This window comes from Sus scrofa, chromosome 6 (assembly GCF_054392235.1).
Source record: "Sus scrofa isolate SSC_HxYL_T2T_F1_AM1 chromosome 6, Sscrofa_HxYL_maternal_Yorkshire_Landrace_v2.0, whole genome shotgun sequence".
NCBI classification, from domain to species: Eukaryota; Metazoa; Chordata; class Mammalia; order Artiodactyla; family Suidae; genus Sus; species Sus scrofa.
This window is the reverse complement of record NC_139388.1, coordinates 68,246,791-68,274,747: the sequence shown is the minus strand read 5'-3', so window position 1 is coordinate 68,274,747 and position 27,957 is coordinate 68,246,791. Positions and strand designations below refer to the sequence as shown.

The 27,957-nt window shown below is 57.3% G+C and overlaps 1 protein-coding gene across 1 annotated transcript; it reads left to right on the top strand.

Annotated features, from left to right (window-relative positions):
• The first annotated feature begins 872 nt into the window (after positions 1–872).
• On the top strand, positions 873–27,745 carry SSU72 (SSU72 homolog, RNA polymerase II CTD phosphatase). Its single transcript, XM_003127502.6, has 5 exons — positions 873–1,324; positions 11,762–11,905; positions 25,576–25,715; positions 26,096–26,214; positions 27,285–27,745. The coding sequence occupies exons 1-5, from the start codon at positions 1,146–1,148 to the stop codon at positions 27,384–27,386; spliced, it is 684 nt and encodes a 227-aa protein (XP_003127550.1). The 5' UTR covers positions 873–1,145; the 3' UTR covers positions 27,387–27,745.
• Positions 27,746–27,957: the final 212 nt, after the last annotated feature.

Genomic DNA, 27,957 nt, shown 5'->3' with positions numbered 1-27,957 from the left:
TCACACCAGGCCCAAGGGTCCTGACTTAAACAGTCTGAGTGCCTGGTCCTCAACCTTTCTCTCCATGAAAACATCCGGAGCAATGTTAGGACAACCGACTATCAGTGAAGATGGTCCTTCACTGCCCCGGCTTCAGAGCTTTCCCCTCTCCAACAGCGAGACGGTCTGCTACCATCTGCTACCATCGGTGCCTACGGTTACGCCTAGCCTCCAGGCATTCAGAAGGCAGCTCCCTCTACACCCAGTTTCAAGCATCCCGCTCTACCACCCTCTGGCCCCAGCGACATTTCTTCCACTCCACTGGGATCTCCAGTTCAGCGCACACGGTACCTTTCCACTGCCACCGTCCCTTCGTGTCCTCACTTCTCAGCCAGCCTGGATCCACGTCGGAGCACCGCCATTCCCTCGCCCCCTCCTTTTGCTGCACATACCAGAAGACCAACTCATTGGCCACTCCAAGTGGCTGGAGAACAAAACCGGGTTGCCTAGTTTCTCGGTCAAATTACAACCCCGTATCTCAAACCCGCAGGGCCTCCAAACAAGCCCCAGGATTTCAATCGACTTGCTCTCCTAACCGGGGAGGTCTTCTCAAAGCACCTAACCACCTCTCCAAACACTTCCACGACTTCATTTAAAGGTCAGACTTCGTAGAGTCTTCGGCAGAGCAGAAAAGGGAGACACGGCGGCTCGGGTGGCAGGAGCGAGAACAAGGGGCGTCGCCAGGGGCAGGCGGAAGCGCGCAAAGCCATCCTGGAAGACGCTGCCCGGAACCTGCCACTTCCAACGGCCGTCCCAGCAGGCCAGCGCCTTTTGCGTCATTCCCGGCGACGGCGCTCGTGACATCATCTGAGCTGGGGCGGTGCCTTCGCGTCATTCCCGGCGACTGCGGCGGCTCGTGACGACGTCGGGTCGCCGGTGCGCGGGGCTGGGCCGGACGGCGACTCCTGTGCGGGGCGCTGGCCTCTGTGGTTCATGCACAGAGAAGAGGCGAGCTCGCCAGCCGGCCGGGCGCCCGCGGGGCGGGGCCTCCCTCCGTCCGCTGCCCAGCGCTCCCGGCCGGCGTGGGGAGGCCGCCGGGACGCCTTGCGTACGTCCGTGCCGCACATCCCGACGCGCTACGTCGCCGGCGTCGCCTTTTGCGCGTCATGACTTCCGGGCACCGAGGTCGCCATCTTCCTCGCGCGGAAGCGGCGCCGCTGGGTGGGAGCTCGGAGGCGGGAGTCGCGGACGGTGCGGCTACCGCAATGCCGTCGTCGCCGTTGCGGGTGGCGGTGGTGTGCTCGAGCAACCAGAACCGGAGCATGGAGGCGCACAACATCCTCAGGTAGTTAGGGCCTCCGCCCTGGCCCAGCGCGCCCTACGAACACCGGCCCTACTGGCCGTTCCTCCGGCCGCATCTCTCCGCGACCCATGCTGGGCAGTCCCGTTTCCCGGCCCATGCTGTGTGGCGGCGGCCGCTTTCCTGGCCCGCGCTTCCCCTGCCCTTGCTGGGCAGCCCCGTTCCCAGACGGGCGGTGCGCCCCGGCCCCCAAAGGATGCCCGAGATGCCGCGCAGCGCCCGGGTTCGTGGGCTTAGGGGCCGAGCGCAGCGAGGAATCGACAAGGCTCGGTCTACCTCGCGGTCCCCTCACGTGTGCTTAGCATTACGGAAAGGTCAGAGTCTCAGCCGAAGGGTTTCTGGGTCGTGGAAATCTCAGAGCTGCTAGTAAACACCAAAGGCTGGTGCGGTTTGCGTCTACTCTGTACGCAAGTCTGTGCATCTGAAAACAGTGGCCTAAATGGTCACCAGTGAGGCGGTAAGTTCCAAGACCAAGGTTTGGGTCCACCAGAGGATAGTCCTCCAGTCTGCAGGGTGTGTCGCCTTTTGTCAAATCTGGAAAACTTGCACAACAGAACTCGAGGATAGAACAAGTCGTAAAAACAAAACGAAACCGGGAACGGCCAATTTTGTTGATTTCATGTATTTGTATATTTATGCACATCTCGGTTTTCAAATCTCATGCAAAAACTCCTCCCTCTTCCCTTGGAAAATCTCCAGTCATTTCTGAACTACACGTGAGTTTGGTTTCACGCTTCTAGTTCATATTTCACTGAACTCCACTTTTGTGACCCTGGTGTGGTTTGTGCTTAATAAAAGTTTATTCCCGTTGGATAAAGTTTTTTTTTTTTAATCACTTCACAGAATGTGAAACGGAGCCGTTGCGATACATGTCAACTTTGATAGAAAAACTAAGTTGAAAGTTTTTCTCCTCCCAAGTTTGCTTACGTGGACGTTACAGGACAACCACACCTGCCCTCTCTTATTACCGCAGTTTTGATCCTCCTGAGTAACTTGGGGAAATCAGAATTCTCCCCACCCCCTCATTTGTAATGAAACTGAAAGTGCCAGGTGTCCACCATCTGCTAATTACGAGTTCAGTTCTTCCTAACATCTAGCACAGTTGTCAACAGTATTGCGTTCCTGTCAGTATCTGGTAGAGTGTGAAATGCTTTGAACCTAGCAAACCAATGTGAAATTTGCTTTTAAACTGGAGTTGTGTAAACTGTAACGTTGTTTTAACACTGGAAAGGTGTTAGAGTTATAGTATGCTCGACCTGATCCCCAAACTGCCCCCCCCCTTTTGTAGTCTCTCTTGCAGCTTGGGGAAGTTCCCCTGACCAGGGGTGGAACTTGGCTGCTGCAGTGACAACGCAGGATCCTTAACCCAGGATCCTTAACCCGCTGTCCCACAAGAGAACCCCCCCAACTGCATTTGCAGTCTGTTCAGAATTTTCCTAAAAGTGGGAAATTTAAGGAAAAGAAAGCAAGGTTCACACTCCTGGAAAATTATTAAGGGAAATAAGATTTAATATCTTAAATTAGAATAACAAGAAATCTGGAGGACCACCTCGTTCTGCTGCTTCTGACTGATGATCTTTTTTTTTGGCCGCCTGGAGGCGTATGGAGGCATATGGAGTTCCCCAGCCAGGAATCAGCTCCAAGCCACAGTTGGGGCAACGCTGGATCCTTAGGATCCTTAACGGACTGTGCCAGGTGGGGCTGGGAGTGGGTGGGGGGGCAACCTGCTTCCCAGCGCTCCCAAGACACCTCGGAACTCCTGGCTGGTGATCTTTTGTTTATGCTTTTCTGTATCTGCATAACAAAGTTGGATGTAGTCTTTCAAAAGGAAATGTTTTTAAATTTCCTGTAGCAACTTTGTTAATAAATCAAAGTCTTACCGGGTTGCTCCTCCTGGACATCACTGTAAGATTCAAGCCTCTGCTTAGTTCACAGTGGTTGACAGAGCACTGGGTCTCCTGTGGAAAGGAGGGTGCAGAAGAGCCCCTCGAATAAGCACAAAGCAGGAGTGTTATGTGCTTTTACCATTTTACTTGTTTTCATATTTACACCTGAACAGGGTAGACTCAGAACGAGGCCAAAGGAGGAAGTTGGGGGTAAGATACATCATGTGTGCCATGAAGCCAAGTTGTTTTAGGTGTGAATTTCTAAAATGCCTACATTTGGGGGTGTTTTCCTTGTTAAAAAAGCAGCATTTGCTTGTTGCAAGACATTCTCCCTGTGGGAAGCCAGAAGGTGAAGAAGATGGTGAGCCCTCAGGGTGCCAGTTTGTGCGCATCCTTTCTGGGTGCTGTCTGGACAAACAAACGCACGGAAGGGAGCTCGAAGCGGTGTGCTGGGATCTCTCTCCAGAGAATATGATTGTGGGCGGACGTCATTTCTGCCTTCACCTTGACGTGCTGGGTGGAACATAACTGCTCGTGTGGAGTGACGGCGCGGGGTTGCACCGGAAGGGCCTGGTCATCAGCTCCTGTGCAGCCGTCACTTGCACCGTCCCCCAGGGGCAGACATGGACTTGTTTGCAGTTTTATCGTGTCAACAGCCTTGTGCCGTCCAGGTGGCTTTGCACACTTTTCTAGTTATTTCTTGGCATAAATTGCTAGAGGTGGAATTGTTGAGTCAAAAGGTGGACATAGTTTACATTTTCATACATTTTACCCAACTATCAGAAAAGGACCTGTTTCTGGAATTCCCATTTCCTCACAATATGGTCATTGTTGACATCTTTTCATGCCCCTGGGGCAAAAAAAGATCTCATCCTTCCTTTAGTTTTAAAACTGCCATTGATACTGAACGACTTTTTGTGTAGTTTTCACTTTTGAAAATTACGTATGGCTTTATCTCTATGATGAAAGGGTCGAAAAGCATCTTTAAGAAATTTACACCTCTTAGAGTTCCTGCTGTGGCACAGTGCATTAAGGATCGAGCCCTGCTGTAGCTGTGGCTTGGATTGTATCTCTGGCCTGGGAATTTTGATATGCTGTGGGTTTGGCCAAAAACAAAAAAAATTTAGATGATTTTTGTTACAAATAAGAGAGCTTAAAAAAGATGTAGAGATTTATGCCTTAGGAATGCTGTGAACAGCATTAAAAATGGCATGAGGGGTGTTAGTGGGCTAAAAACATGACAGAGTCTGCGAGCATACTCTGGATCCAGCATCGTAGGATGTGGCATGGGTTGCAGGTGCACCTCGGATTCAGTGTGGCTGTGGATGTGCAGGCTGGCAGCTGCAGCTCGGGTTTGATCCCTGGCCCAGGAACTTCCACGTGCCACAGGTGCAGCCCTCCAAAGAAAAGAAAAAAACAGCATAATAAGCAAAAAGGAAAATTGTGTGTGCAGTTTGGTTACGACTGTGCCTAGGAGATCTTCTGGCACGAGACAGGAAAAGGGGCGGAGTCAACTGAACATGCACAGTAGATAGTTTATCAGTGAAACTCAGTTTTACTTTATTTTTGCCCTGTCGAAAGCCAGCTCGGGCGGTGTCATTCCGACAAGTCGAATACAGATGTTACTAAATGTTGGCGTTTTCTAGAGCCAGTCATAATGTTCCCTTGGGTGGTCAGTCTTGATCTTTTTGTTACTAAATTGTTTGAAATGCCAGTCCTGGGAGACCTTTGGGTTCTTGAGGGTGAAGGGAGACTGTTTCCGCAGAGCCTCCTGTTCTTTGTGGATTAAGATATTCCTCTGGAGCCAATTTATTTTTTGTTCCAAACTATCTCTTAGATGTTAAGGGCCATGTTGAGTTTCAGAAGCTCTACAATTCTGTTTTCAGTTGTGACTTGCTAGGCAGTGTAATTTCCGGGAAGAGGAAGAGAGGGGCTGCAGACTGAGGAAGGGTTGGAATCAGTCTCTTGAGCTCCTCTGGGCCAGGTGCCTTCCAGATGCCATCCGAGTTCCTCCTTGGCTCTTAGGGTGTCCGCACCTACACGGGCGAGGGCATGATACCCAGAGCAAGAAGCCCCAGCTCGCAAGTGACAAGGGCTTGGACACAAGGGGCTCTGGTCCTGATAAATGGATGAGTAGCAGCACTGAGGCTCACGAGGGCATAGCACGTGAGCTGGAGAAGGACCCAGGGTGTGGGGAGTGCAGCAGCCAGCGAGGCCCCATGACTCCCTCATTTGGGGTGGTGGCTCTCAATTCTAATGTGCCTGGAGCGTGGGGCCCCAGCCACGCTGGGGTAGAGGTGCTCAGACTTCCTCTTCCACGGGGACGGAGCCTCAGGGCTGCCGGGATCTCGACAGGGTCTGAACCCAGCACACTCACAGTCCTGGTGCTGGGGAGTTCCCTGGTGCTCCAGCCGTTAACACCTGGCACTTTTCCCGCAGCGGCCCGAGTTCAGTCCCTGTTCTGAGAACTGAGATTTCACATCAGGGTGCTGCTGCCAGAGTTCCCGCCTTGGCGCAGCAGGGTCAGCAGTGTCTTGGGAACACTAGGATGCGGGTTTGATCCCGGGCCCTGCACAGTGGGTTAAGGATCCCACGTTGCTGCAGCCGCAGCCTAGGTGGCAACTGCAGCTCAGATCTGATCCCTAGCCTAACAACTGCATGTGCTGTGGGGTGGCCAAAAAAAGGGAGTTCTCCTGTGGTTCAGCAGGTTCAGGATCTGGTGTTGTCACTGGAGCAGCTCGGGTGGCTGCTCTGGTGTGGGTTCAGTCCCTGGCCCAGGAGCTTCCATGTAGCACAGGCACGGCCAAAAAAATCCAAAAAGCAGTGACAATGCTGAACCTCCCCTTGTCGGGAACACGTTAAACCGGGAAGGGATGGTCAGTTCTGCCTTGTGCTGCCTTTGGCCGCAGTTTCTGGTGTCTCGTTTCTGGGTGCACTTGAAGAAAGTAAACTGGGAACCATGTGGGAAGGTGAAAGTATTTGAAGTCAGATCTTTAAGGATGGCAGAGGAGGTATCTACAGGAGATCACATTTGCCCCCGTAGATTTTAAGGGACTGCACTGGTTTTTGCTTTTTGCGTTCCGGAGGCAGAGCTAAGACCAGAAGGGTGGTTGGAAGAGGGTAGGTTTCTGTGTGAGTGTGACCGTTGAGACAAATCTTGGTGGACCAAGCGTGGTATCAGCTGCAGCAGCTAAAACATTGTCCCTGAAGAAGGACCTTCTTCAAGCTTCTGTAGGTGAGAGCAGGTGGAGCTGAGAGCAGGAGAGCAGGGTTTCCCGTGATGAGTGAGTGGCACTGAGGGCCTCAGTGTTGGTGCTGGAAGCAGCCCCGGATCCCGAGAACCCATCTGTGCTGGCACCGGCAGCGTGGAGACGCTGGGAGGCCGGCGGTGACCAGCAGAGCAGACCGGCCTTTGCGAGGCCCGGGTTGAGGGAGAGCAGGCCTGGAAAGAGGCATTTGAGCAGGAGCAAGCGCCGAGCGCTGGGGTCACAAGCTCTGCACGCAGTGGTCTCCTGCTCAGCAGCCTCTGGGCTCCTCGACCTTGTGGGAGGCTGAGAATAAAATAAACTCCCGAAAACGTTTATCGAAACGCGCTTAAGGCCCATGTTCTGCTCGTGGTGACCTAAGCTTGACTGGCGTGTTAGCACTGCCCGGTCTTCTGGCCGAACCACTGCGAAATTGTAGGCAGGCACCTAAGTGTGATGGCCCGTGTTCCACAAACGTGAGGTCAGCTGGTGGCTGGAAACTGGGCTGAGTGCGCGGGGAGCGATTTTTACCTGTAGGAAGATACGTGTCCCACTTCTGGGTGGTTGTGCTTACAGGAGGTTGGCAGTCCCTGGGAGTCAGTCTTGACCCAAATAATCTTTTGAGTTAGGTTAATAACCACACTACAGAAAATAGAAAAAATACCGTAACCTGTGCTGTCTTCATTTTTTTATTTTCTATTTTTTTTTGTTTTTGTTTTTTTTTTGTCTTGTCTAGGGCTGCACCTATGGCATGTGGAGGTTCCCAGGCTAGGGGTCGAATCGGAGCTGTAGCCGCCGGCCTACTCCACAGCCACAGCAACGCAGGATCCGAGCCACGTCTGCGACCTACACCACAGCTCAAGGCAACGCTGGATCCTTAACCTGAGCGAGGCCAGGGATCGAACCTGCAACCTCATGGTTCCTAGTCGGATTTGTTAACCACTGCGCCACGACCGGAACTCCCTAACTTTGTTATTTTAAAACATCCTTTAGGCAATGGAATAACAATCGAAATAGTTCTATTTCCCTGTGATACCGTAATCTCTTCTGTAATTTAGTGTTTGTATCATAATACATACCATGATTTCCGTACTTTTCTGATAGATTTCTGATAACTCTGATAAATACTTGTCTAGAAGATCTGTTAAGTACAGAACAGTTGGCCCTTGAGACACAGCTGTTTGGTTGTCGGAGACATTTTCATAGTGCTCCATCCTTTTATGTAGGAAACATGTCACCACACACAGTCACCCACGGGATGCACTGTGTTGTCGGGTGCACGAGTTTAGAGGCACCTGCGCTTCTGTTGCTTACTAGCCTTTTTGCCACTCGTGAACATTTTGTTGGGGGAAGAACAAACTTTTTGGTGTGATTTTATATTTAAACTTGCTGAGGAGCATTTCAGGAAGTTGGGGGGCAGTGTGGAGAGGTCAGCGCGCCCCACCAGGTGGCTTCTACCTGGGAGGCCTCCGCCAGCGGGGTTCTGCCACCTTCGCAGACCCGGCGGCCGCGCTCTTAGAAGCCTTGCTAGGGACGCACAAGGGGAGAAGGTCATCTCGGGGTCGACAGACTTCTAGTGACCTGGACAGGGTTTCGTTTGACACTTGACACCGCTCAGGTGACAGGAGATGGCTGAGGGAGGAGCCATCCCGGCTGTTTAGACCCCTGACCCCGCGGGAAGGGGTGGGAGACCCTGTGCCAGGAGCCCCGTGGGCAGGTTTTCCGTGGCGCACCTGCCCTGACCCAACCTGAAACGTCCTGGGGTCCAGTCCCCGGGTGCGAGGGGGCTGAGCACGCTCCGAGCCCCACCTCCTGCCCTGAGGCTTTGCCATCACTGTGCTCCGGCGTCCTGTGTCCAGGGTTTCCTTACTCTGGCCCCACTCTCGGAGTGTTTGAGAAGGATTTGCGTCTGTTTTGATCACTGCTGTACCCCCAGCACATAGTACGCTTGAGAAAATACTGCTGGATCAAGATGGAGTGGTAAACCTGCCGCCAGTGGAAACAGAAGTGGTTTTTCAGTCTTGAAACTTTAGCCACTTGGGATTTAATAGTTTCCTCTGCTGCTGCTTGGCTAAATCAAAGCTTATTCATTGTGTATTTCACTATCGTATTGCAAGAGTAGTTGTGCCTGGGAGTCCCTGTCGTGGCTCAGCAGTTAACGAACCCGATTAACATCCGTGAAGACGTGGGTTTGATCCCTGGCCTCGCTCAGTGGGTTAAGGATCCGGCGTTGCTGTGAGCTGTGGTGTAGGTCACAGACTCAGCTTGGATCCCACGTTGCTGTGGCTGTGGTGTAGGCCGGCGGCTACAACACCATTTGGAGCCCTAGCCTGGGAACCTCCATGTGCTTCGGGTGCGGCAGCCGTAAAAAGAGGAAAAAAAAGGGTAGTTGTGCTCACTGTAATAAATTTTGATGTAGTTGTAAGAGGCGGGCTCCTTAATTTTTTTTCCTTTGGCTGCGGCATTCAGAAGTTCCTAGGCCAGGGATCAAACCAACACCACAGCTGTAACCAGAACCACAACAGTGACTACACCAGATCCTTAACTTCTTGAGCCACACAGGAACTCCAAGGGTTGGGTTTCTTTAAATAAATTCTTGGGAGTTCCCGTTGTGGCACAGCAGAAGTGAATCTGACTAGTAACCATGAGGATGTGGGTTCGATCCCCTGCCTTGTTCAGTGGGTTGGGGACCTGGCAGCTGTAGTTCTGATTTGACCCCTAGCTTGGAAACTTCCATATGTTGCTGGCGCAGCCCTAAAAAAAGCAAAAGCAAAACAAAACAAAACAAAAAAACCCCCGCTTTAATTATGGCCGAGTACCTCAAAGGAATGACCAGAAAGAAGTGACTAAGATGTAGAAATAGCGATTAAAAAAAAGAAAGTGCTGGGAGTTCCTGCTGTGACTCAGTGGGTTAAGAATCTGACTGTAGGAGTTCCTGTCGTGGCGCAGTGGTTAACAAATCCGACCAGGAACCGTGAGGTTGCGGGTTGGATCCCTGGCCTTGCTCAGTGGGTTAAGGGTCAGGCGTTGCCGTGAGCTGTGGTGTAGGTCGCAGACACAGTTCAGATCCCGCGTTGCTGTGGCTCTGGCGTAGGCTGGTGACTACAGCTCCGATTCGACCCCCACCCTGGGAACTTCCATATGCCGCGGAAGTGTCCCAAGAAAATGGCAAAAAGACAAAAACAAAACAAAACAAAAAACAACAACAACAAAAAGAATCTGACTGCAGTTCGGTTTGCGGTGGAGGCTCCAGTTCAGTCCATGGCCTGGTGCAGTGGGTTAACGAATCCAGTGTTGGTGCATCTGCTGCTCGGATTCGATCCTCAGCCCGGGAAGTTCCATATGCTGTGGGTATGGCCCTAAAAAAAAAAACAACTAAACATCAAATTTTTAAAAAAGTGATGAAGGAGTTGCCCCTGTGGCACAGTGAGTTAAGGACCTGCGAGCCCGCTGGAGACCTCTGGAGATAGGCCTTTGGTTGCAGGTGAGCAGAGCTGGCAGCTGCTGAGGACTGGCCTCAGTCCGGATGGAGGCCTGGTCGCCCTCCCTTCCCGGGCTGCCGTGCTGCTTGCCTGGACCGGTGTGCTCCTCACTCGTCTGCTGCCACCTGCTCTCCATCACGGGCGTCTTCGGGTGCCTGGTTGGTTGCACAGCTCGGGGCTGCTGGGGACCAAGGGACAAGCCTTGGCTCTTTCCATCTTCAGAGGATGTGGGCCAGGGATATCTGAGCTGGGTCTCTCCAGATGGCTGCCCAGGACACCCTAGTCCACGTGCAGTGGCTGCGCTCTTCCGAGAGCCATGCCTCATTCTCGTGGCGGCAACAGGTGACCTGCCAGTCTAAGGACTAGCACGGAGGACTCAGGCTGGGCTTCCAGAAGTGACGTGTCAGGTGGAGGCTTGCATGTCTCACCTGGTGGGTGTTGGCTCTGCGTCCCCCACAGGCTCTCCCTGGTCGCCACCCAGCTGCAGGGGAGGGCCCTGGCCTGGGGACCTTGGGAGCTGCTGCTTCTTTGTTTCTAGAGGTTTCTTTATTGGGAGTTCTGTGATTTTTTTTTTTTTATTTTAATGATTTTTATTTTTTCCATTACAGCTGGCTTACAGTGTTCTGTCAGTTTTCCACTGTACAGCAGCGTGACCCAGTCTCTCTCTCTCTCTCTCACACACACACACACACACACACATTCTTTTTCTCCCACGGGATGCGCTTCTTACCTGTGACTTAGGTGTGTGGGTGGTTGGGGCCTCTGGAGGCTCATGGCACCGCCCAGTTGTGAAGCCAGCACTGTCTCCAGACCGGCCAGATAGCCCCTGAATTGCAGTAGAAACAAAAAAGCTTGAGACAGTTACCCTGCAGCCTCAGAGCCAAGGCCCTTGTAACACTCAACATGTAGGCTTCCCGCTGCGAGTGTGAAAGCACTTGAGGTCCCTGGCAGGTTGACCGAGACCTGGGTGAGGCCCCTGTGTGTTGAGATGACGCTTGGTTCTTGGCGTGCGATTGGTCTCGCGTGGGCGCCGCATGTCCTGCCCGCTCCCCTTTTATTGGTTGGCTTCCTTCTCTTGGGCTGTCAGTTCCAGGGCAGGGTCCATAGCTGTGGGAGTGCTCCCAGCATGGGTTCTCCTCTCCTGGCAAGCCAGCAGCACAGGTAGTTGGGGACCTGTTGGGAAGGGGACCCCTTCTTAGCTAGCATCAGAAAGTAGGGATTCTATGGCCCCACATCCTGCACAGAAGCCAGGACATGGGCAGGTGACAGGCTGCTCTCATGGAACCTTCCTTGGTCTGTGTGTCTGCCCTGTGGCCATCACAGTGGAGAGAGACTCATTCCCTCTGTTAAAGGATCCTTCGTCTTCCGTTTAGATTAACTTTATGTAGCTTTTGTGTGACATGCTACAGGATTTTAAAAAAATGGGTGAATAAAATACTGATAGTTAAGAACTGAAAAGCACGTTGTGATAGCAGCAGAATTGCTCAAGGGTTCCCCATGATGGCAACTGGTGTCCACGAGGATGCAGTGTCCATCCCTGGGTTGATCCTGGGGTCGGGCACCCGGCATTGCCGTGAGCTGTGGTGTCCGTCTCAGATGCGGCTCAGATCTGGCGTGGCTGTGGCGTAGCCCTGCAGCTGTAGCTGCGATTCAGCCCCAGCCTCGGAGCATCCACTGGGTGCGGGGATGGCCTAAAATGCCAAAAACAAGCAAACCCAGACGTGCTCATTCGGTCCACTTCCCAGTTCGTGTTCCTCCGTCAGCTCTCGTGTCGGTCTTAATCCAGCTGCGGTCCTCTGTGTCTTTCAGCAAACGAGGGTTCAGCGTACGGTCCTTCGGGACAGGGACTCACGTGAAGCTCCCGGGACCAGCGCCCGACAAGCCGAACGTCTACGATTTCAGAACCACGTACGACCAGATGTACAACGACCTCCTCAGGAAGGACAAAGAACTGCATCCCAGGGGTCGCCCTTTAGCCCCGCGCTCCTCTCTGGCAGGTGTCACCGTGCGCACCACTCAGGGGCGTCTGCGAGGCAGGGTGGCGGGTGTGCGGGTCCTGGGTTTCTCATCTGGTGCTCGGGGGACAGTCCATGGGCTGGAGCCCCTTGGGGCCCTGGGCGTGCAGGACACGCAGGTGTGTACGTGAAGACACAGTTGGGCGGCTCAGGCAAGAAAGGTGCAACCATGGCATCCCGTGGCTTTGCACACTGCTGGCCTCCCTCCTCTGTGCTCCTCAGGTAGGTGTGTGTGCGGGCGTGCAGTGCTGCACACCCTGGTGGTGGTTCCGGAGGGTCAGGTCACAAGAGGCCAGGCTGGCTGCCGGAGGATGCGTGTTAGGAGCCGGCAGCTAGAGCGGACTTGACTTCGGCAGAGCGAAAACAGACCGGGTCTGTTCCCTAAGACTCCCACGAAGGCAGGGCTTCCTAAACAGACCTCTGACTGACACCGGGCTGTCGCATGGCTGAGCTCATCCTGTTTTGTTTCGTTTGTAAATTTTTCTTTTTAGGGCCGCACCCGCGACACACGGAAATTCCCAGGCTAGGGGTCGAATCTGAGCTGTAGCCGCCGGCCTACACCACAGCCACAGCAAACCAGATCTGAGCCGCATCTGCAACCTACACCACAGCTAACGGCAGGGCCAGAGCCTTAACCCACTGAGTGAGGCCAGGAATCGAACCTGCCTCCTCATGGATGCTAGTCAGATTCGATTCCATAGTGCCATGACGGGAACTCCCGTCCTGGTGTTGATGGGAGGGCTGCTTCACCCCGAGCTGCTCCCTCTGTTCCCTGAGTGGTGGTCCTTCCCAGGATGGAGCCCGGACGCATGCCAAGCCAAAGGGGCATAGACACCACGTGGGAAATGCGGCCCGTTGACACTCTTGCAGTCTTCAATAAACTGTAAACTGCTTCCGCACAACTGTAGATCAGTCTGTTAGCTCCGAGGGGCCCCAGAGGTCATTCCGGCAGAGTGTTGCGGATGCCAGCGGCTTCTGTGCCCTCTGCTCTTTGGCTGCAGGTAAACGTCACTGGGGGTGTTTGGCCAGAGTCCCCCGCATTTCCTGGCAGTGCCGCAGCCAGGCGGAGGGAGCGGCTGGGTCATGTGGCTGTGGGACCTCTGTGACGCACTGATCTTGGGGTCCAGGACCCACATGCACCAGAGCCACCCTGCAGTCCCAAGGCCCGACCTGGGGCTGGAAGCCCTGCTGAGAATTTGCAGTGCCCCCCCCCCCCCGTATGTTTTATTCTTGGCCACGCCTTTGGCACATGGAAATTCCTAGGCTGGGGATCAGACCCATTCACAGCAGTGACCCGAGCCACTCTGGTGTCAACTCTGGATCTCTCACCTGCTGCACCACTGGGAAACTGCACGCCCCCTTTCTCAGGAGCCCTGAACCTGCGTTAGGAAAAGCTCCACGTATTTCCGGGGAGCTTCCAGCTGTGTCCTGGTCTCAGTGGTGCAGTGATAGGCCCTGCTTGCGTCCTGGGTCTGAGCCCCAGCAGGGGAGGCCCCACCCCCAGATCTGTGTGGCAGGAGTGCCCTAGTCTTGCCCAAAGGGTTAGTCCCGGTCCTGTTCACCTGGACAAAGCCTGGTCTCAAGGCCAGGCTTTCACGGCGCGGACTCTCCATGTCCATAGCCTCATCCTCAGGCGCCGTCTGTCTGGAGGTTAGTGCTCAGAACCATTCTTTCTTTAAGACTCTTGTGCAGAAAACAGATAGTAGTGAACTTGCTGACACTCCCTTAACTATCACCACCTCGGAGCCATTTCTGGGCGTAGGCAGTGTTTACGCGTTTTAGACCAAATTCCGAGGAACGAGGAACGTGGAGAAGGAGGGATTTTGTGTGTGTCCCTGGGAACTGGGCGGAAGGGCATCGGCCAGCATCTCCGGATTGAGATCCTCTATGGGTGACCTCAGACCATGGCCTCAGAAGCATCCGGCCCAGGAGTCGGGCGACCGGGGTGGCTGTGCTCACCCTCTGGGGGGTGTGGGGATGTGGCCCCCACAGGCTCCTGTCGGTTCCTCTCAGAGGCTCTGGGTGGGGGGACACACGTCGGTTTACTGGCTTCACTTGGGTGGGATTTCTGGCTTCTGGGTGGGGGAGGAAGGGGCAGAAGGAGGCCAGGCCTGGTGCTCTGCTTAGCTTTGCCCATTAGCCTGAGGCCAGTCAGGGAGGGGTTTCTGTGCCAGGGGTTCACTGGGACACTGCCAAGACACCAGAGGTGGGTCCTGCCAGTTCGGGAGGGGTTGGCAGTCAGTGGTGACGTGAGCCCCACGCCGCGCTGTCTCCCCAGTTGCTGAAAACCCGTCTGGAGCCCATCGAATCCCTGGGCTTTTGCGGAGGTGCCAGCTTTTACAGGTGGCAGCGCACAACTGGAAGAGCATCGTGCGCTGTAACCTGCGGATCAGACGCTCAGGAAAGGCTGGCATTTGGGGACAGTGATGTGAGCGGAGGCCGGGGCGGGGAGGGGCGGGGGACGGGACTGGGCCCGGAGACCTGCTGGCGGCCGGGCAGGCTCCTGAGGACGAGCAGTACCGCCGGGACCTTGTGCTTACCAGGCCTTTGGTGAGTTTGGGCCTGGAGCTCTGTTGTTAACTGTTGCCTGTGAATGTGTGGTTTGAGTTCTCTCCACAAGCAGGAGTGGAGTTGAGGGCCTCCTACCTCGGTCCCACGTGACTGCTGTGGCCTCGGAGCACCTGCCCCGGGTGTGTTCCAGCCCCTGAGTAAAGCTAGACTGGGTTGGTTGGGGTCTGCTTTCCCTTCCCATCCCGGGGTTGGCAAACCCGGGTTCAACTCCCTCTCTGCGGGCAGGTTGCAGGCATCTTCTCTCTGGGCTCCTGATGCAGCAGCTGCCTCTCTGACCTGAGCGCTTTGTCGCTGAAACAGCTCCAGGTGTACCATTCCACAGGGCGTGCATGGGGTGGGACGTTCTCCCGCCCCCCTGTCCCATTCCCCTCCTATGGCTCTGCCGCCTCTGCACAGCCAGCCTCTGCCTGGCCTGTAGGGGTCATGCAGCTTGTGGCAAGTATTGAGCTTCCATTTTACTTATAAGGCCCCCGCCCGCAATTGATTCCTTTCCCCTGAGGCGTCCTTTCGAATACAGCAGCTTCATGCTTGTTTCATGGGGCTTTAAGTGTGGCTCCTGGGTCAAGCTGATGGAGGCTCCGAGGGTTTTTTCATCTGCCAGAGCCGGCGTCCACTCCTGCAGCCGAGCATCAGCTGACTTGGAGCACCTTTGGGGAAAGATCAGTCGTTCTCTTCTGCTAGAAGAATGGCCAGCCTGGACCTGATCACCGGGTCCTGGGCCCAGTGGAGGTTGCAGAGGAGGGGCCGCCGGGAAGACAGAGGCATTTTGTAAGTTTCAGTAGTTGCTTCGTGAGTCATAAAACCACTTGTCTTAAAGAGCAAGTCAACGCGAGGCTGTAGATGGAGGTCCTGGGATTCATTTCGGAGGCCCCGGTGTGCAGCGGCTTCATGTGGGCTCTCGGTTCCCAGACCTGGGATTGGACCACGGCTGCAGCCGTGAACGCGCTGAGTCCTCATGACCAGACCACCAGGCCTCCCCAGTCGCGGTGCTTGTTAAGGCACGTGACCAGTTGCTCCCCACGCGGGCGGGTGAAAGCGCAGCCAGGACTGACACGGCCCAGATCCTGTCTCGGTCCGCGTGGTTGGAGACTCGCCTTGAGCCTGCGTCCGCCATGCCTTCCCAGTGATTAACTACCGCTGGCTTTAGATGGTTTTTTCACTGTTTGTTTATTCCTCTTCCATCCTCTCAGTTTCATTGTCGCTTAGGCCTTGGGTTCATTTCTCTGCATGCTTACTCCTCTGTGTACTTTGTACCGTCCTGGGGTAGAAGGTAAAAATAAACACGATTTCTGAGACTCTTGAGTCCCACGGCCTCCCACCCTCCATCCTGGGTTCATGGTCAGTGGCGGACACAGCAGCCCCTTCCTGAGGCCCCTGGGCTCTTCCAGCGCCTTGTGCTCCGCCCCCGTCCTGGGGCTGCTTCCTGCGCTTGAGGCCCCAGCCCCTCTCCTCACACTTGGGCTCCGCCCTCTGTCATCTCCCACCACTGGCCTGTCCTCTGTGCTTACCTCACTCCTGGCCCCTGGTCCCCCGCCCTGGCCCCTGGCCCACCTGGGCATCAGGCCTGCCTGTTGACCTGTCTCGTTTCACCCTGGTTGGCAGCTGTGGTTTCAGATTTTTGGAAAGCAGCATCTGTTTAACAGGAAAGTGTGTCCCTAAAAACCAGATGCTGACTCAGGGGAGCACCCGTCTCGCTTTGCTGAGCTTGAGCTGGGGGTTCAGAAGGGCGCTCATGCTTGAAGTAAACCTGTGGCCTTGAGAGCTCGCAAACGAGTTCCCGTCGTGGTGCAGCAGAAACGCATACAACTAGGAACCATGAGGTTGCCGGTCCGACTCCTGACCTCCCTCAGTGGGTCAGTGATCCAGCTTGGCCGTGAGCTGTGGTGTAGGTTACAGACATGGCTTGGATCCCACGTGGCTGTGGCTGTGGCGTAGGCCGGCAGCTGCAGCTCCGATTCAACTCCCTAGCCTGGGAACCTCCATATGCTGCAGGTGCAGCCCTAAAAAGACCAAAAAAAAAAAAAAAAGATTTCAGATAAGCTATAGAACATCCCGTGTCTGACAGGTGTTGCCCCATCTTCTGCAGCCAGTTGCCTGAGGTGGCCGCTGGGGTCCCTCCTGAGTTGACAGTGGCCACACTGAGCCCCAGGGCCTCGAGGGCACACCTGGGGCGGGGGCTGAGTCTGGTCCCCACAGCCTGCGGCAGGTGACAGGCAGACTCAGGGTGTGGAGAGAATAGTGACACTGGAACCTGCTGGTGGATTTACTTTGCCTGAAGACTAGTGAGGCGGTGGCAGACCCCCCGCCAGAGCCTGGGCCACCAAGCCCCGAGTTGGGCAGCAGCGAGCCTGGCGACAGTGGCTCTGTGCTGACTTGGGAGCCTCCCTGAGGAGTGCTGAGTTCGTGTTTGTCTCTGCGCTTTGCAGAAGCTGCTGCTTTGATACCAAAACAAATGGGTATATATATTTTGTAATTTAATTTTTGTGTTTTTAGGGCCACACCAGTGGCATATGGAGGTTCCCAGATTAGGGGTGTAATCAGAGCTACAGCTGCCAGCCTACACCACAGCCATAGCCACGTCAGATCTGAGCTGCATCTGCGACCTACAGCACAGCTCACGGCAACGCCGTATCCTTAACCCACTGAGCGAGGCCAGGGATCGAACCTGCGTCCTCATGGATGCCAGTCAGCATCGTTTTCCTCTGAGCCACAACGAGGCATCCCCAAAACAAATATATTTCCTAGCACTAGCAAGTCAGCCTGACAGCTGCTGGCCAAGCAGTTCTCACACTGTGTCCAGAGTCCGACTGTTGCTTTCAGGGCATCTGGAGCTTAAAGCTCCACTCCCCGCCAGTGGCTGGGGCCTCGCTCACCCCCCCACACACACTGGTGCTGATGGCCTGTGTTCTCGGGACAGCGCACAGCAGCTGCAGGACAGTCCCTCGAACCTGCCCTCCCTGCCCGAAGCTGCCAGGGCCAGCCTTGTGGCTCCTGGCGTCCTCCTTCCAGCAGCTCCCAGAGAAGTGGCCGGGAACCTCTTGCGTCCGTGTGGCTTTAGCGCTTTGCAGTGAAAACAGCCTGGGTGCCTTTGGGGAGGGGGGAGTGTCTGCTGTACCCATAACGGGTTGTGAGGGGTTGTTGGGGTTCCCTCGCTGGGGCAGCAGTCAGCCGCTGGCATCTAAACTCTGGGGTGGCCGTGGCGTGCAGGGCTAGATGGTAGGGCTCTGGGGGAGCTGTGGTGGCTCCTCTGGTGGTGCTGGGCAGGCTGGCACCCCCCCGGGGGCAGGGCCTGCCAGGAGGAAGTGTCGGGAGTGGGCTGGCCTGGCCTGGCCTGGGCGGGCGAGGGGCCGGGATCCTAGCACCCCGTGGATACAGTAGGCACAGCGTCCCCCTGGCCTCCGTTGGGGCTGAGCGCCCACTGAGGGAGCCCTGGGAAGGGACACTGGTCCAGCCACGTCCGCCTTAACACTGAGCGCTCCGCTTGTGAGTGGACTAGGAGGGCGTCTCCAGCCCGGCCTCCGATGCCCAGGGCCTTGTGCCTGAGCTGCCCTGCTGTGCCATCCCAGTGTGAACCTGCACCTTCACGGTGCTGTCCTCCAAAGCCAGGGATGTCACTGGGGCATCTTTGGAGCTTGTTGGGAGGTTCTAGCGGGAGTGCAGCTGCTCGTATACCCTTAACCGAAGAACAGTCCTTCTCCATCATGGATGCTCGGCCTCTGCGACCGAGCGCGCAGCTTCGGGAGGGGCGCCCGTGGAGCTGCGAGGGAGGAGGGGGACACCCGCCTAGACAGCCAGATCAGCCGAGTCCACGCTGGCGATCAGTGGGGGGACAGATGGCGCAGCCAGATCGCCCTCATATCCACTGGGGCGCCTTTGGGAACGCGCATCCTGGAAACGAAACATGCTGCAGGGAGGGCCTGGCTCCCACCCCGCAGGCCTGTAACCCCGAGTAAAAGCGGAAAGTCCGTGAGGACAAGGGCCCTCACAGTGGCCTGGCCCTGCTGTGCCCTGCTCTGTAGGGACCCTCCCTCCCGCTGTTGGTGTGTTTCTGAGAGGCCTCTGGACCTCGGCTGCCCCCGAGGGTCCTCTCGCTGTGCCACTGGCAGTGGGTGGGATGGTCTGCGGTGACCACTGGCTTCTCAGATGCACCCCCATCCCCCCTTGTGGCCAGACTGCTCAGTGTCTTGTGCAAACTGCATTGTTTCAAGGGTGCCAGGCCGAGTGCTCAGCCTTGGTCCAGCAGGGAGCACCGGGAGGTCAGGGCTGTGTGGTCAGTGCCTGCCCTGGGCTGTGTCCTTTGACTGCTTCTGGCTCTGACCTAAATTGCTCCAGTGGAAGCTCAGTGCAGGAGGGGGTATTGTATTTTCCCTTGGGCTCCAGGTCTTTGGGGTGGGTCTCAGCCAGCGCTGGGCGGGCAGGGTGATGCGTTCTCACCGCCTGGAGGCCGGAATGGAACCCAGAGCGTCACCACGTCCTCCGTGTGTGATGTTTGGGATTTGGTCTGTTTTTGAACCTCTTTGGAGAAGTGATTTGGTATTTGCAGATTAATTCATGATTTGAGGACTTTTTCTCTCTTTTTTTTTTTTCCTCGTTTTTTGTCTTGAGGGCCCTACCCATGGCATGTGGAGGTTCCCAGGCGAGGGGTTGAATCAGAGCTGTAGCCACCGGCCTACACCACAACCACAGCAATGCCAGATCCGAGCCACACCTGCGACCTACACCACAGCTCACGGCAACGCCGGATCCTTAGCCCCCAGAGCGAGGCCAGGGATCGAACCTGCATCCTCATGTTTACCAGTGGGGTTCGTTAATCACTAAGCCACAGTAGGAACTTTTTCTGAAAAAGTTTTAAAAAATAGTTTTCACTAAAACGCTCCAGCCTAAGGCTCGGCTTTGTCTTTTTGTGTCAAGGTTGGTTTGACAGTGTCACACAGCAGGTAGGAGGCAGGGGTATGTCCATTTGGAATAAAATACTAAGACTACCGATCTCCCCACGGCATTTTTATTTTATCAGCCGGTTGATTAAACAGTTTTTTGAACTTTCTCTCAAATTTAAAGAAATACATGTCATGTTTTACTCTATTTGGACAGGTGGTCTACCGTTTTTACTCCACTGAATTCTGTAAAACTAGCTGGTTAGTCAGTCGTCATCCTCCCTGTCACTGGTTCACGTTGGGCTGACTAAGAGCAGCCAGGAAGGCGGCCCTGCCCTCGCTGCCTGAGGAGCCCAGCCCAGGCACCTGTCCTTGGTGTTTTTTCTGTTTTGGGGTCTTGGGGTGTTTTTTTTTTTTTTTTTTTTTGGCTTCTTAGAGCCACACCTGTGGCATATGGAAGTTCCCAGGCTCGGGGAGCTACAGCTGCCGGCCTACACCAGAGCCACAGCCATGCAGGATCCAAGCCACATCTGCAACCTGCACCACAGCTCTTGGCAACACCAGATCCTTAACCCACTAAGCGAGGCCAGGGATCGAACCCACGTCCTCATGGATACTAGTCAGGTTTGTTACCGCTGAGCCACAACAGGAACTCCAGGGGTCCTGACCTTGGCCCTCGCTCCCCAAACCTCAGCTGTCTGAGGCAGCGCCTTGGGCTGGAGGGTCGCATCCGCCTTCTGCGGGTCCTCTGTGGCTTTTACACCGTTTGGGGGTGCAGCTGCTGAAGAAGAGGGGTGTTAGCAGTCTCCCCCCGGTTCCTCGGACCCTTGTGCAGATGCGGGCCAGGGGAGCAGAGCTGCATTCCGAGGCGGGGGTGGGGGCGGGAGCGGTGCGGCCTCTGGGGGTGCATCGGGGCCGCTGGTCACACAGACGTGCTTCCCAGGAACGCTGATCTGCATTCCAGTTCATTTTTCGCTGATTGTGACCCAGCGTTGGCGACTTTGCTGCTGCTTTGCCATCTGGAGAGCTGTCGTCAGGCCTCTGCTGGCTTGAGCTGCCCTGTCCCTCTGCCTCTCGGGACGCCCCTCCAGGTTCGGGTCCGAGAGCAGAGCACTCGCTTGAGGGCGGTTCTGGGAGCGGCCGCTGGTTCCCGAGAGTGCCCGGCGTTGGGAGCGCACGCTCTGAACGAGCTACTCAAGATGTTTGTTTTTCTAGTTTTCCTCATTCTTTTTTTTTTTACGTTTTAAAAAATAGCTTATTACACTTTGTCAGTTGAATATCAGAGTTGCTTTTCAGTGGATTGGTGTCAGGGGAGCTGCTTTTCTCCGCTCTTTCCCCACGGGGTCCCCGTTCCTTCTGCCTCCCTGCCCTGTTCTCTGGGGCCTCCTGCGTGCCCACTCGATGGGTCCCTTTGGTCGTGCGCGTTCTTAAGATTTCTGTTCGGGGTCGTGGCCGTGGCCGGAACTCGTGCTTGTCTCAGAAGGTCCCGCTGCCACAGGGCTGAGCCCACCTTGTCTCCCCCTGGACAGTGCGTGTGGGCCTTAGGAGGCCGAAGGCACTGGCTCTAACCTAGTGAGTGACCACAGATGACCCATGGCGCGGGGAGTCGCGTGGCACCTGACCGCTGGTGCAGGTGGTACGCAGCGTGGCCTCTGTCAGTGCAGATCTGGAGTGAAGGCCGGGCCACCACCGCGTGATGAGGCTGCAGTGTGACCAAGGTGCTCGGACTGCTCTGGGGGCGCAGGTGGGGGCTGCCCGGGGGCGGTGCCCGGGAGGCCTCGTGCGTGGACAGGGGCTCCTGCTACCTCCCCTCCCCCAGGACAGGCACCCTGAGGGGAGCCCCGCAGGTGGGCAGGGGTCTGAGTGGATTCTTGAGTCCAGCAGAGAAGAGAGGCCGTCTCGTCGCTGGACCTGGGAGTGGGAGATCCCCTCGGGCGTCCAGGTTCGTGAGGTCCTGCCCACCCTGGCCTGTGCTCAGCTCTGGTTCGGGCCTGGGGCGTGGCCAGCTGTCCAGGGGAGCAAGTCTGAGCATAGCCAGCCGCAGGCCTGTCCTGGCCCGCTTGCCCCGGACCCGTTCTGGCCATCTGCAGTGGCCCTGGCACCCAGCAAGCCTGCCAAGGGCACGCGGTCCCTGCCTTTGAGGGCACTTGGGTCTCTCCGGAGGGCTTTGCACCTTGTGGTTCAGTGGGATCGAGCTCAAAACTCAAGGCAAAGTTCATGCGGAGGATCCAGAGCTGAGGGCATTCTGGGGGTGCAGCCGATGCGGGGAGCCCCAGTGCCTAGGGTTTGGGGTTCGCACCCCAGCCTGGGCCCCAGGATGGGAAAATTCAGATTTGGCCTGGGGATGTGGGGGGCAGAGGGGCTGATCTGGATGGATCAGGACATCCTTGGGCTCCGTTCGGATGCAGCTATCCCCCACTGGTGAAGCACCTGCCCACCTGAGCAATCTGGCCCCTGACCGAGCCACCCGGAGCCCTCTTCCTTGCAGCCCTGGGAGGGGGCTGGGCTGGCACGGCCCTGGCCTCCCCCTCCCATCTGCCCTCTCGGGGTTCTGTCTCCACCCGGAGACCCTGCTCTGTCCTCAGTGTTCCATTGCGTCTCCATGACATGTGCTGGGGCGACATTCATGGGAAAGCCAGGCTGTCTCTCCTCCAAGCCAGGAAGCACCCTGTCCCCACCACTGCAGAGGCCCTGGGGACATGGGGGCCCAGTGGGTCCTGGGCGCAGGGCCTCATGCAGGCTCAGCAAGATCGTGGGCTGGGCTCTGCTGTTAACCCATTGCCTTTGGGAGAGCGTCGGCCCAGTTTCGGGTCTGTGGGCGCCTCCGCGTGCTTGGGAAGCGGCATCTGCTCACCGGTTTGGCTCCAGCTCTGCCCTTGGCCGCCTTCCTTCGTGGAAACGTCTCTGCTTGACCCAGGCTGCCACCCGTGGACTCCGTGTGCCCGGGCCCTGCTTGGTGTCGCCCCCACCCTGCTGTGCACCGTGCCGGGCCCTCCTTGTCCAACAGAAGCCAGGGAGCGGCTCCAGACCACTTCCTTCCACCCCTTGGCCCTACTTGCTCCGGGAAGGCGGTCACTCATGCTTCTGAAAGGCCTTGCCCTGGATGCCCGCCCATCCATCGTCACCAACCAGCAGGGCACAAACACCTGACAGAGCCTTTCGTGTGCTTAGGACACGTGTGGAGATGAATGTGTGACTGGGGTTAAACCTCACGCTGGAGAAGGTGCCTGCAATTAGAGGGGCCGGCACCAGGGCAGGCACTCAAGGGGCAGACGCTGCAGCCCGGGGTGCAGGCCTGGGGCCCAGGGGGCCTCTCCGACTCTCTGGGGTTTGTGCCTTCTGCCCTTGACTTTGGAGGTGAATCCCCACTCCTTTTCTCTTTTGTTCGGAACACTCCCTGAGGACACCCCCTGCCCCCCACCCCCGAACCCAAGCACTTCCTCGGGGGCTGCCGGGCCAGCTCCCTCCACCACTGGGGTCTGTGTCCTTTGATGCTTGAGACCCCAGAGCGTCTCCGAGTGTTCCTTTATCTTTGTCCTTCCTGTGTCGGGTTCCAGAACCTCTGCATCTTTTCCGGGGCTCCACTCAAGATGCCCGCCTGTCTGTGCAGTGGGGGAGGCGCCCACATTGCCCTTCACCCACCCCGGTGAGCAGGGTGGACACGCATGGGGCCAGGAATTAGGTGCGGGCAGGAGTCGCACGTGAGGGTCTGGGCCGCCGCTGGGGCCCCAGGGCACAACATGGCTCCATCCTAGGCTTCTAGAGCCCTTGGCTTTGCAGGAAGGCTGAGCTCTCCTCCGAATCGCCCTGTCTCTGCGGCCAGGGCCTCCTGGTCACCCAGCTGCTAGGCAGGGAGCCCGAAGGCTGCACCCCCCCAGGCCTCTCCCTCTGAGTTGGGCTTTTAGGCTGGTCCTGCCCCTCCTGGGGGTCGTTGCTGACAAGCATGTGAGGTACCTTGAGATGGCACCTGCCTTGGCAGGTCCACTGGCCCCTCACTGAATGAGCTCACCCAGGCTGGTCCCTGCGTCTGGGCCTGAGGTCGCTTTTGGCCACAGGGGGCTTTGGGGGGTGAGGGTGGTTCTGGGGCCTGATGCCTGCTTCCTGCCTTCCCCGTTCCCTCGAGGCTCTGGTCCACGGGCTGGGCCCTGATGGGTCTGGGGCGCCCCGGCCCTTGCTCAACCGGGAACCGTCATGGGAACATGCTGCCCGCGCCTGGGTCTGCAGCCTCGCACCAGCACACCTGCCTGCCTGCCTCCGAGCAGAGTGAGGCTTCCCTCAGAAGCCAGACCTCAGTAAAGGCGTTGTCTTGGTGGCAGGCGGCTCTCCCATCCGGATCCCTTTCTCCATCCCCATATGGGTCGAAGAGGGAGCTCGGGCGGTTTGGGGTTTCATCCTCAAGGGCCTGAGCACCCGCTGTCCTTCCTTGGTCTTGCCTGGCACGGCCTGGGTCTCCCCTCTTCTGTAGTTGTCAGAAAAGGGCCACAAAGGCCACCGATGCACCTGCTCTGTTAGCTGATGCGGGGCAGGGTCTGATCTCCAAACTGGTCCTTTTCTTCTCCCCGGGACCTTCCTTCTGTGACAGCATCTGAGCGAATGATTGAAGGTCGGGTGAAGCAGGGGCCAGCTCTGAGGGCTGTCGGGACCTTGTCAGCAGTGCCCCAAGCACCTGCTGGCCTCCTCTTGGGAACCGTCCCTGTGAGCCTCAGTGTCACCTGAAGCCTTTGCACATTTTGCTGTCTGGGAGGTGGGTCTCGGAGGACACCATGAGGGGCAGGGTGCCTGCATCCCGGCACTGCCCACGTGGGGCCTCCCTAGCCTTTGTTTTTCTGCTGGACGTGGATGCCCGGCGTCCGGAGGATGGGCTTGGGGGAGGCGGACTTAGACGTAACAGCAGCACTGGCACCGTGGGCAGCTGGGAGGGGCAGTGCCAGGCAGGGCTGCAGGCCAGCGTGAGGTGGCCGTGGCTAGAACGCTTGTTTGAAAAGTGGCAAGAACCAAAATGCCCTACAGCGAGCAGTCAGGTATCTTCATGTGGCTCTTGAATATCTTTCCAAAGCTGTGTTCACCGTCTAGGAGGGTAGGAAATACATTCTGAGCAACGTGAACTTGTTTCGATGGTCCTAACTTCAATCTGGGCAAGACAGGAAGCGTCGCTTGGGGTTCCTGATCAGCTGATGTGTCTCTGAGTGACATGCTTGTCCCCAAACACCTGCATGACCCTTAGAGACCGTGGGCCTCGCCTTTGGGTCAGCGAACCCTCTCCTGGGTCCCAAGTCCCAGCCCTTGGATAGGGCAGGGGTGTGGCCCTGTCTGGAGGGTCCCAGAGGGACTCCGCCCTTTGAGGCTCTGGGCCTGGGCCCCCTTCACTCGCTTGCACTTAGCCCACGCCTCTCGCTCCTCGACACCCTTCTTGCCACTGAAGTGTCCTTTCTTTTTTGGTTTTCTTTCTTGTGTGTGTGTTTGTCTTTTTGCCATTTCTTGGGCCGCTCCTGAGGCATATGGAGGATCCCAGGCTAGGGGTCGAATCGGAGCTGTAGCTGCCGGCCTACGCCAGAGCAACGCCAGATCCGAGCCGCATCTGCGACCTACACCACAGCTCACGGCAACGCTGGAGCCTTAACCCACTGAGCGAGGCCGGGGATCGAACCCGCAACCTCATGGTTCCTAGTCGGATTCATTAACTACTGAGCCACGACGGGAACTCCTGAAGTGTCCTTTCTTGGGTGGGTTTCCGCATTTCCTTCCTGCTGTGGCTGAGCTGGACCTGGGATTGGGCTTCCAGGTTGGCGCTGTCTCTGCCAAAGGGCTTGGGTTCAGTGTGAGCATTTGCAGAGATGCCGCAGGACACAGAAAGGCAGGCAGAGGTTCAAACACGGCTGGGAGAGGAGGCTGAAGACACTAAGTTGGCCTTCTGGAAAGGCATCTGTCTGAGGCAGCCTGGGATGCGGAGGTCCAGACACTGGGCTGGGACCCAGCACCGGCTGGTCTGCGAGACAGGGGACAGTAGTACAGCGTGCTCCCCCAAACTGCCCCAGTGGCCCGATGCTCCCGCTGGGGAGGGGACCCAGTGGCCCTGCCTGCGCAGGTGGCAGGCACTGAGCTCGCCGAGGCTGCCACGCGTGACGAAGCTCTGTATCCAAAGTTCCTTAACTCAAGCACCCAGCTACACGCAGAATGGCATTTTGCACATGTTGGACAGAAACAAGAGAATCAAGCCCCGGCCAGAAAGGTTCCAGAACTGCAAAGACCTGTTTGACCTGATCCTTACCTGTGAAGAGCGGGTGTACGACCAGGTGGTGGAAGGTCAGCGTGGGCGCGGGGCTGGCAAGGCCACTGCGCCAGGCCAGGCTGCAGGGAGGTGGGCAGGGTGGGGGCAGGAGATTGTGGCCTCCGGTCCACCCGGGTCCTCAGGGCAAGGCCTGCTGTGCTGACTGACAGCCTGGCGCGGGCTTTGCGGCACAGAGGGGGCACATGGAGCCGGGGGCCGGGGTCTGTGTTTCAAGGGTGCTGCTGACTGCTCTCCTGCAGGACAGGCTGGTGTTGGCAGCCAAGACTGGGTGGCCTGGGGTTGAGCCCGAGGGGCACAAGCTTTGCTCTGGTTGTGACCCTTAACCGTGCGTCGCCAGGGGCAGGGCAGGCGGCCAGGGCAGGGCCTCTGACGCCTGTCCTTTTGTCCCGGTCAGATCTGAATTCCAGGGAGCAGGAGACCTGCCAGCCCGTGCACGTGATCAACGTGGACATCCAGGACAACCACGAGGAGGCCACGCTGGGGGCCTTCCTCATCTGTGAGCTCTGCCAGTGCGTGAGTATCAGCCCCGCCCCTGCCACGCTGTCACCGTGAGAGTGGCGCTCCCACCGTGCGGCTCCTCTGCAAGTGTTAGACCCCCCTGCGCAGAGGCGCCCACAGGTTTGAGGGTCCACCTTCGAGCTTCTGGACTTGATGGCAGTGGGAGCGACCCACTCGGCATGCGGCCTCAGGACCTGTTGTCCTGGACGTCTGGCCCTCCCCGAGTGGCCCTGGGTGTCCTCCCTAGATGCTTTTAGGCAGCTGTGCTCAGAGCCACACTTTTTCTCTCAAAGGTCACAAAGGGACCTTCTCCAGGAGAGATGCACTGTCTTGTCTTCAGCCCCTGGTTTCTGCATTTAGGTTGGTGGGCTGTGGGTGACAGGAAAGTGAAAGAAGCAGGGGGCTTCACTGAGAAGTCTGGGGTCAGGCAGGCCCAGATGGCTTTGCTGTGTGAGTCCAGGCCCTGTGCTCCTGTTGCTGAGCCAGCGCAGCTTCTGCCTCCGAGGTGCCTCGTGGTCCAGGGTGGCTGCCGAAGCTCCAGCATTTGTGCCCGTGATCGGGTCATCATGCAAGAGAAAAAGCAGAAGGGGACAACGTGTCCCAGAAATTGCACACACCCCCACCCCTTTCTCACTGGCAAGAATTTGCAGAGGAGCCAGCCCCCAGCAGGGCGCGCGTGCTGTCAAGCCGCCGGGGGCTGACCCCTGGCAGCCCCTGCTCCTCCCAGGGCAGTGCTTCTCCACCGAGAGGTCCAGGCACATTCGCACACGCGGAGGGCCGCTTGGGGGGGTGGGGGGTGGCGACATCCTAGCGTGGGTAGGTCCCTGGGGCTTCCTCACTGGGTGACTGCAGCAAGAGGCCCCCTCCCCGTGGGGTCCGCTCCTTTACAAAGTAGGGCCAGTACAGGCGCCAGGCGTCTGTGGTGCGTGTCCCCATGACCTTGGAGCCAGGCCTACGGAGCTGCAGCAGCCCCATGCCCATCCCCACGCTGCAGCCCCCGCCCCCCGCCCCCGCTGCCCTCTCGTGGGCCAAGCACCCCCAGGAGACACGGGGCCGGCAGCTGAGTGCCCTTGTGCGCTTTGCAGATTCAGCACACGGAGGACATGGAGAACGAGATCGACGAGCTGCTGCAGGAGTTCGAGGAGAAGAGCGGCCGGGCCTTCCTCCACACAGTCTGCTTCTACTGAGCCCGCGCCTGCCGCCCCCACCGCCCGGAGCCGCCCCTGGACTGCCCTCCGCTCCTCCGCTGTCCTCTGGCCTTGTCTCTCCCTCGAGTGCCGCTGGCGGACGGGGGCGGTTCCCTCACAAACTGTGCCCGTGAAACGAGAGGATAGACACAAATGCCAGATGCAAAACAATCAGGTTTCTTCTGTCCTGCTCTTACTCCTAAGTGGGATGTTGATTATCGAGTTTTTGTCTTTAACCAAAAAAGAGAAAAACGGTTCATCGCACATCCCCCCGAATGCCTGCCGCTCACGGACCGTCCCTCACTGGCTGGAATGTGCAAATCCATGAATAAAGCAACAGGCTGGACTTGGGGGAGAGACCCCGCAGTGCTCCGCTCACTGTTGCCCGTCTCTCGGCCCTCGGGCAGCGTCCGAGGCCTGGGGGTCCGGCCGAGCTTCCTAGCCGGCCCCGAGGGCCTGCTGTCCACTGGGATCCTGGAAGAAAGTGGGACCTGCCCCAGGGCTGGGGTGGGCCGCGCGTCCCTGGTCACCCTCCTGGTTTCCGCTGCCCTGGAAAACCTCGGGACCGCCG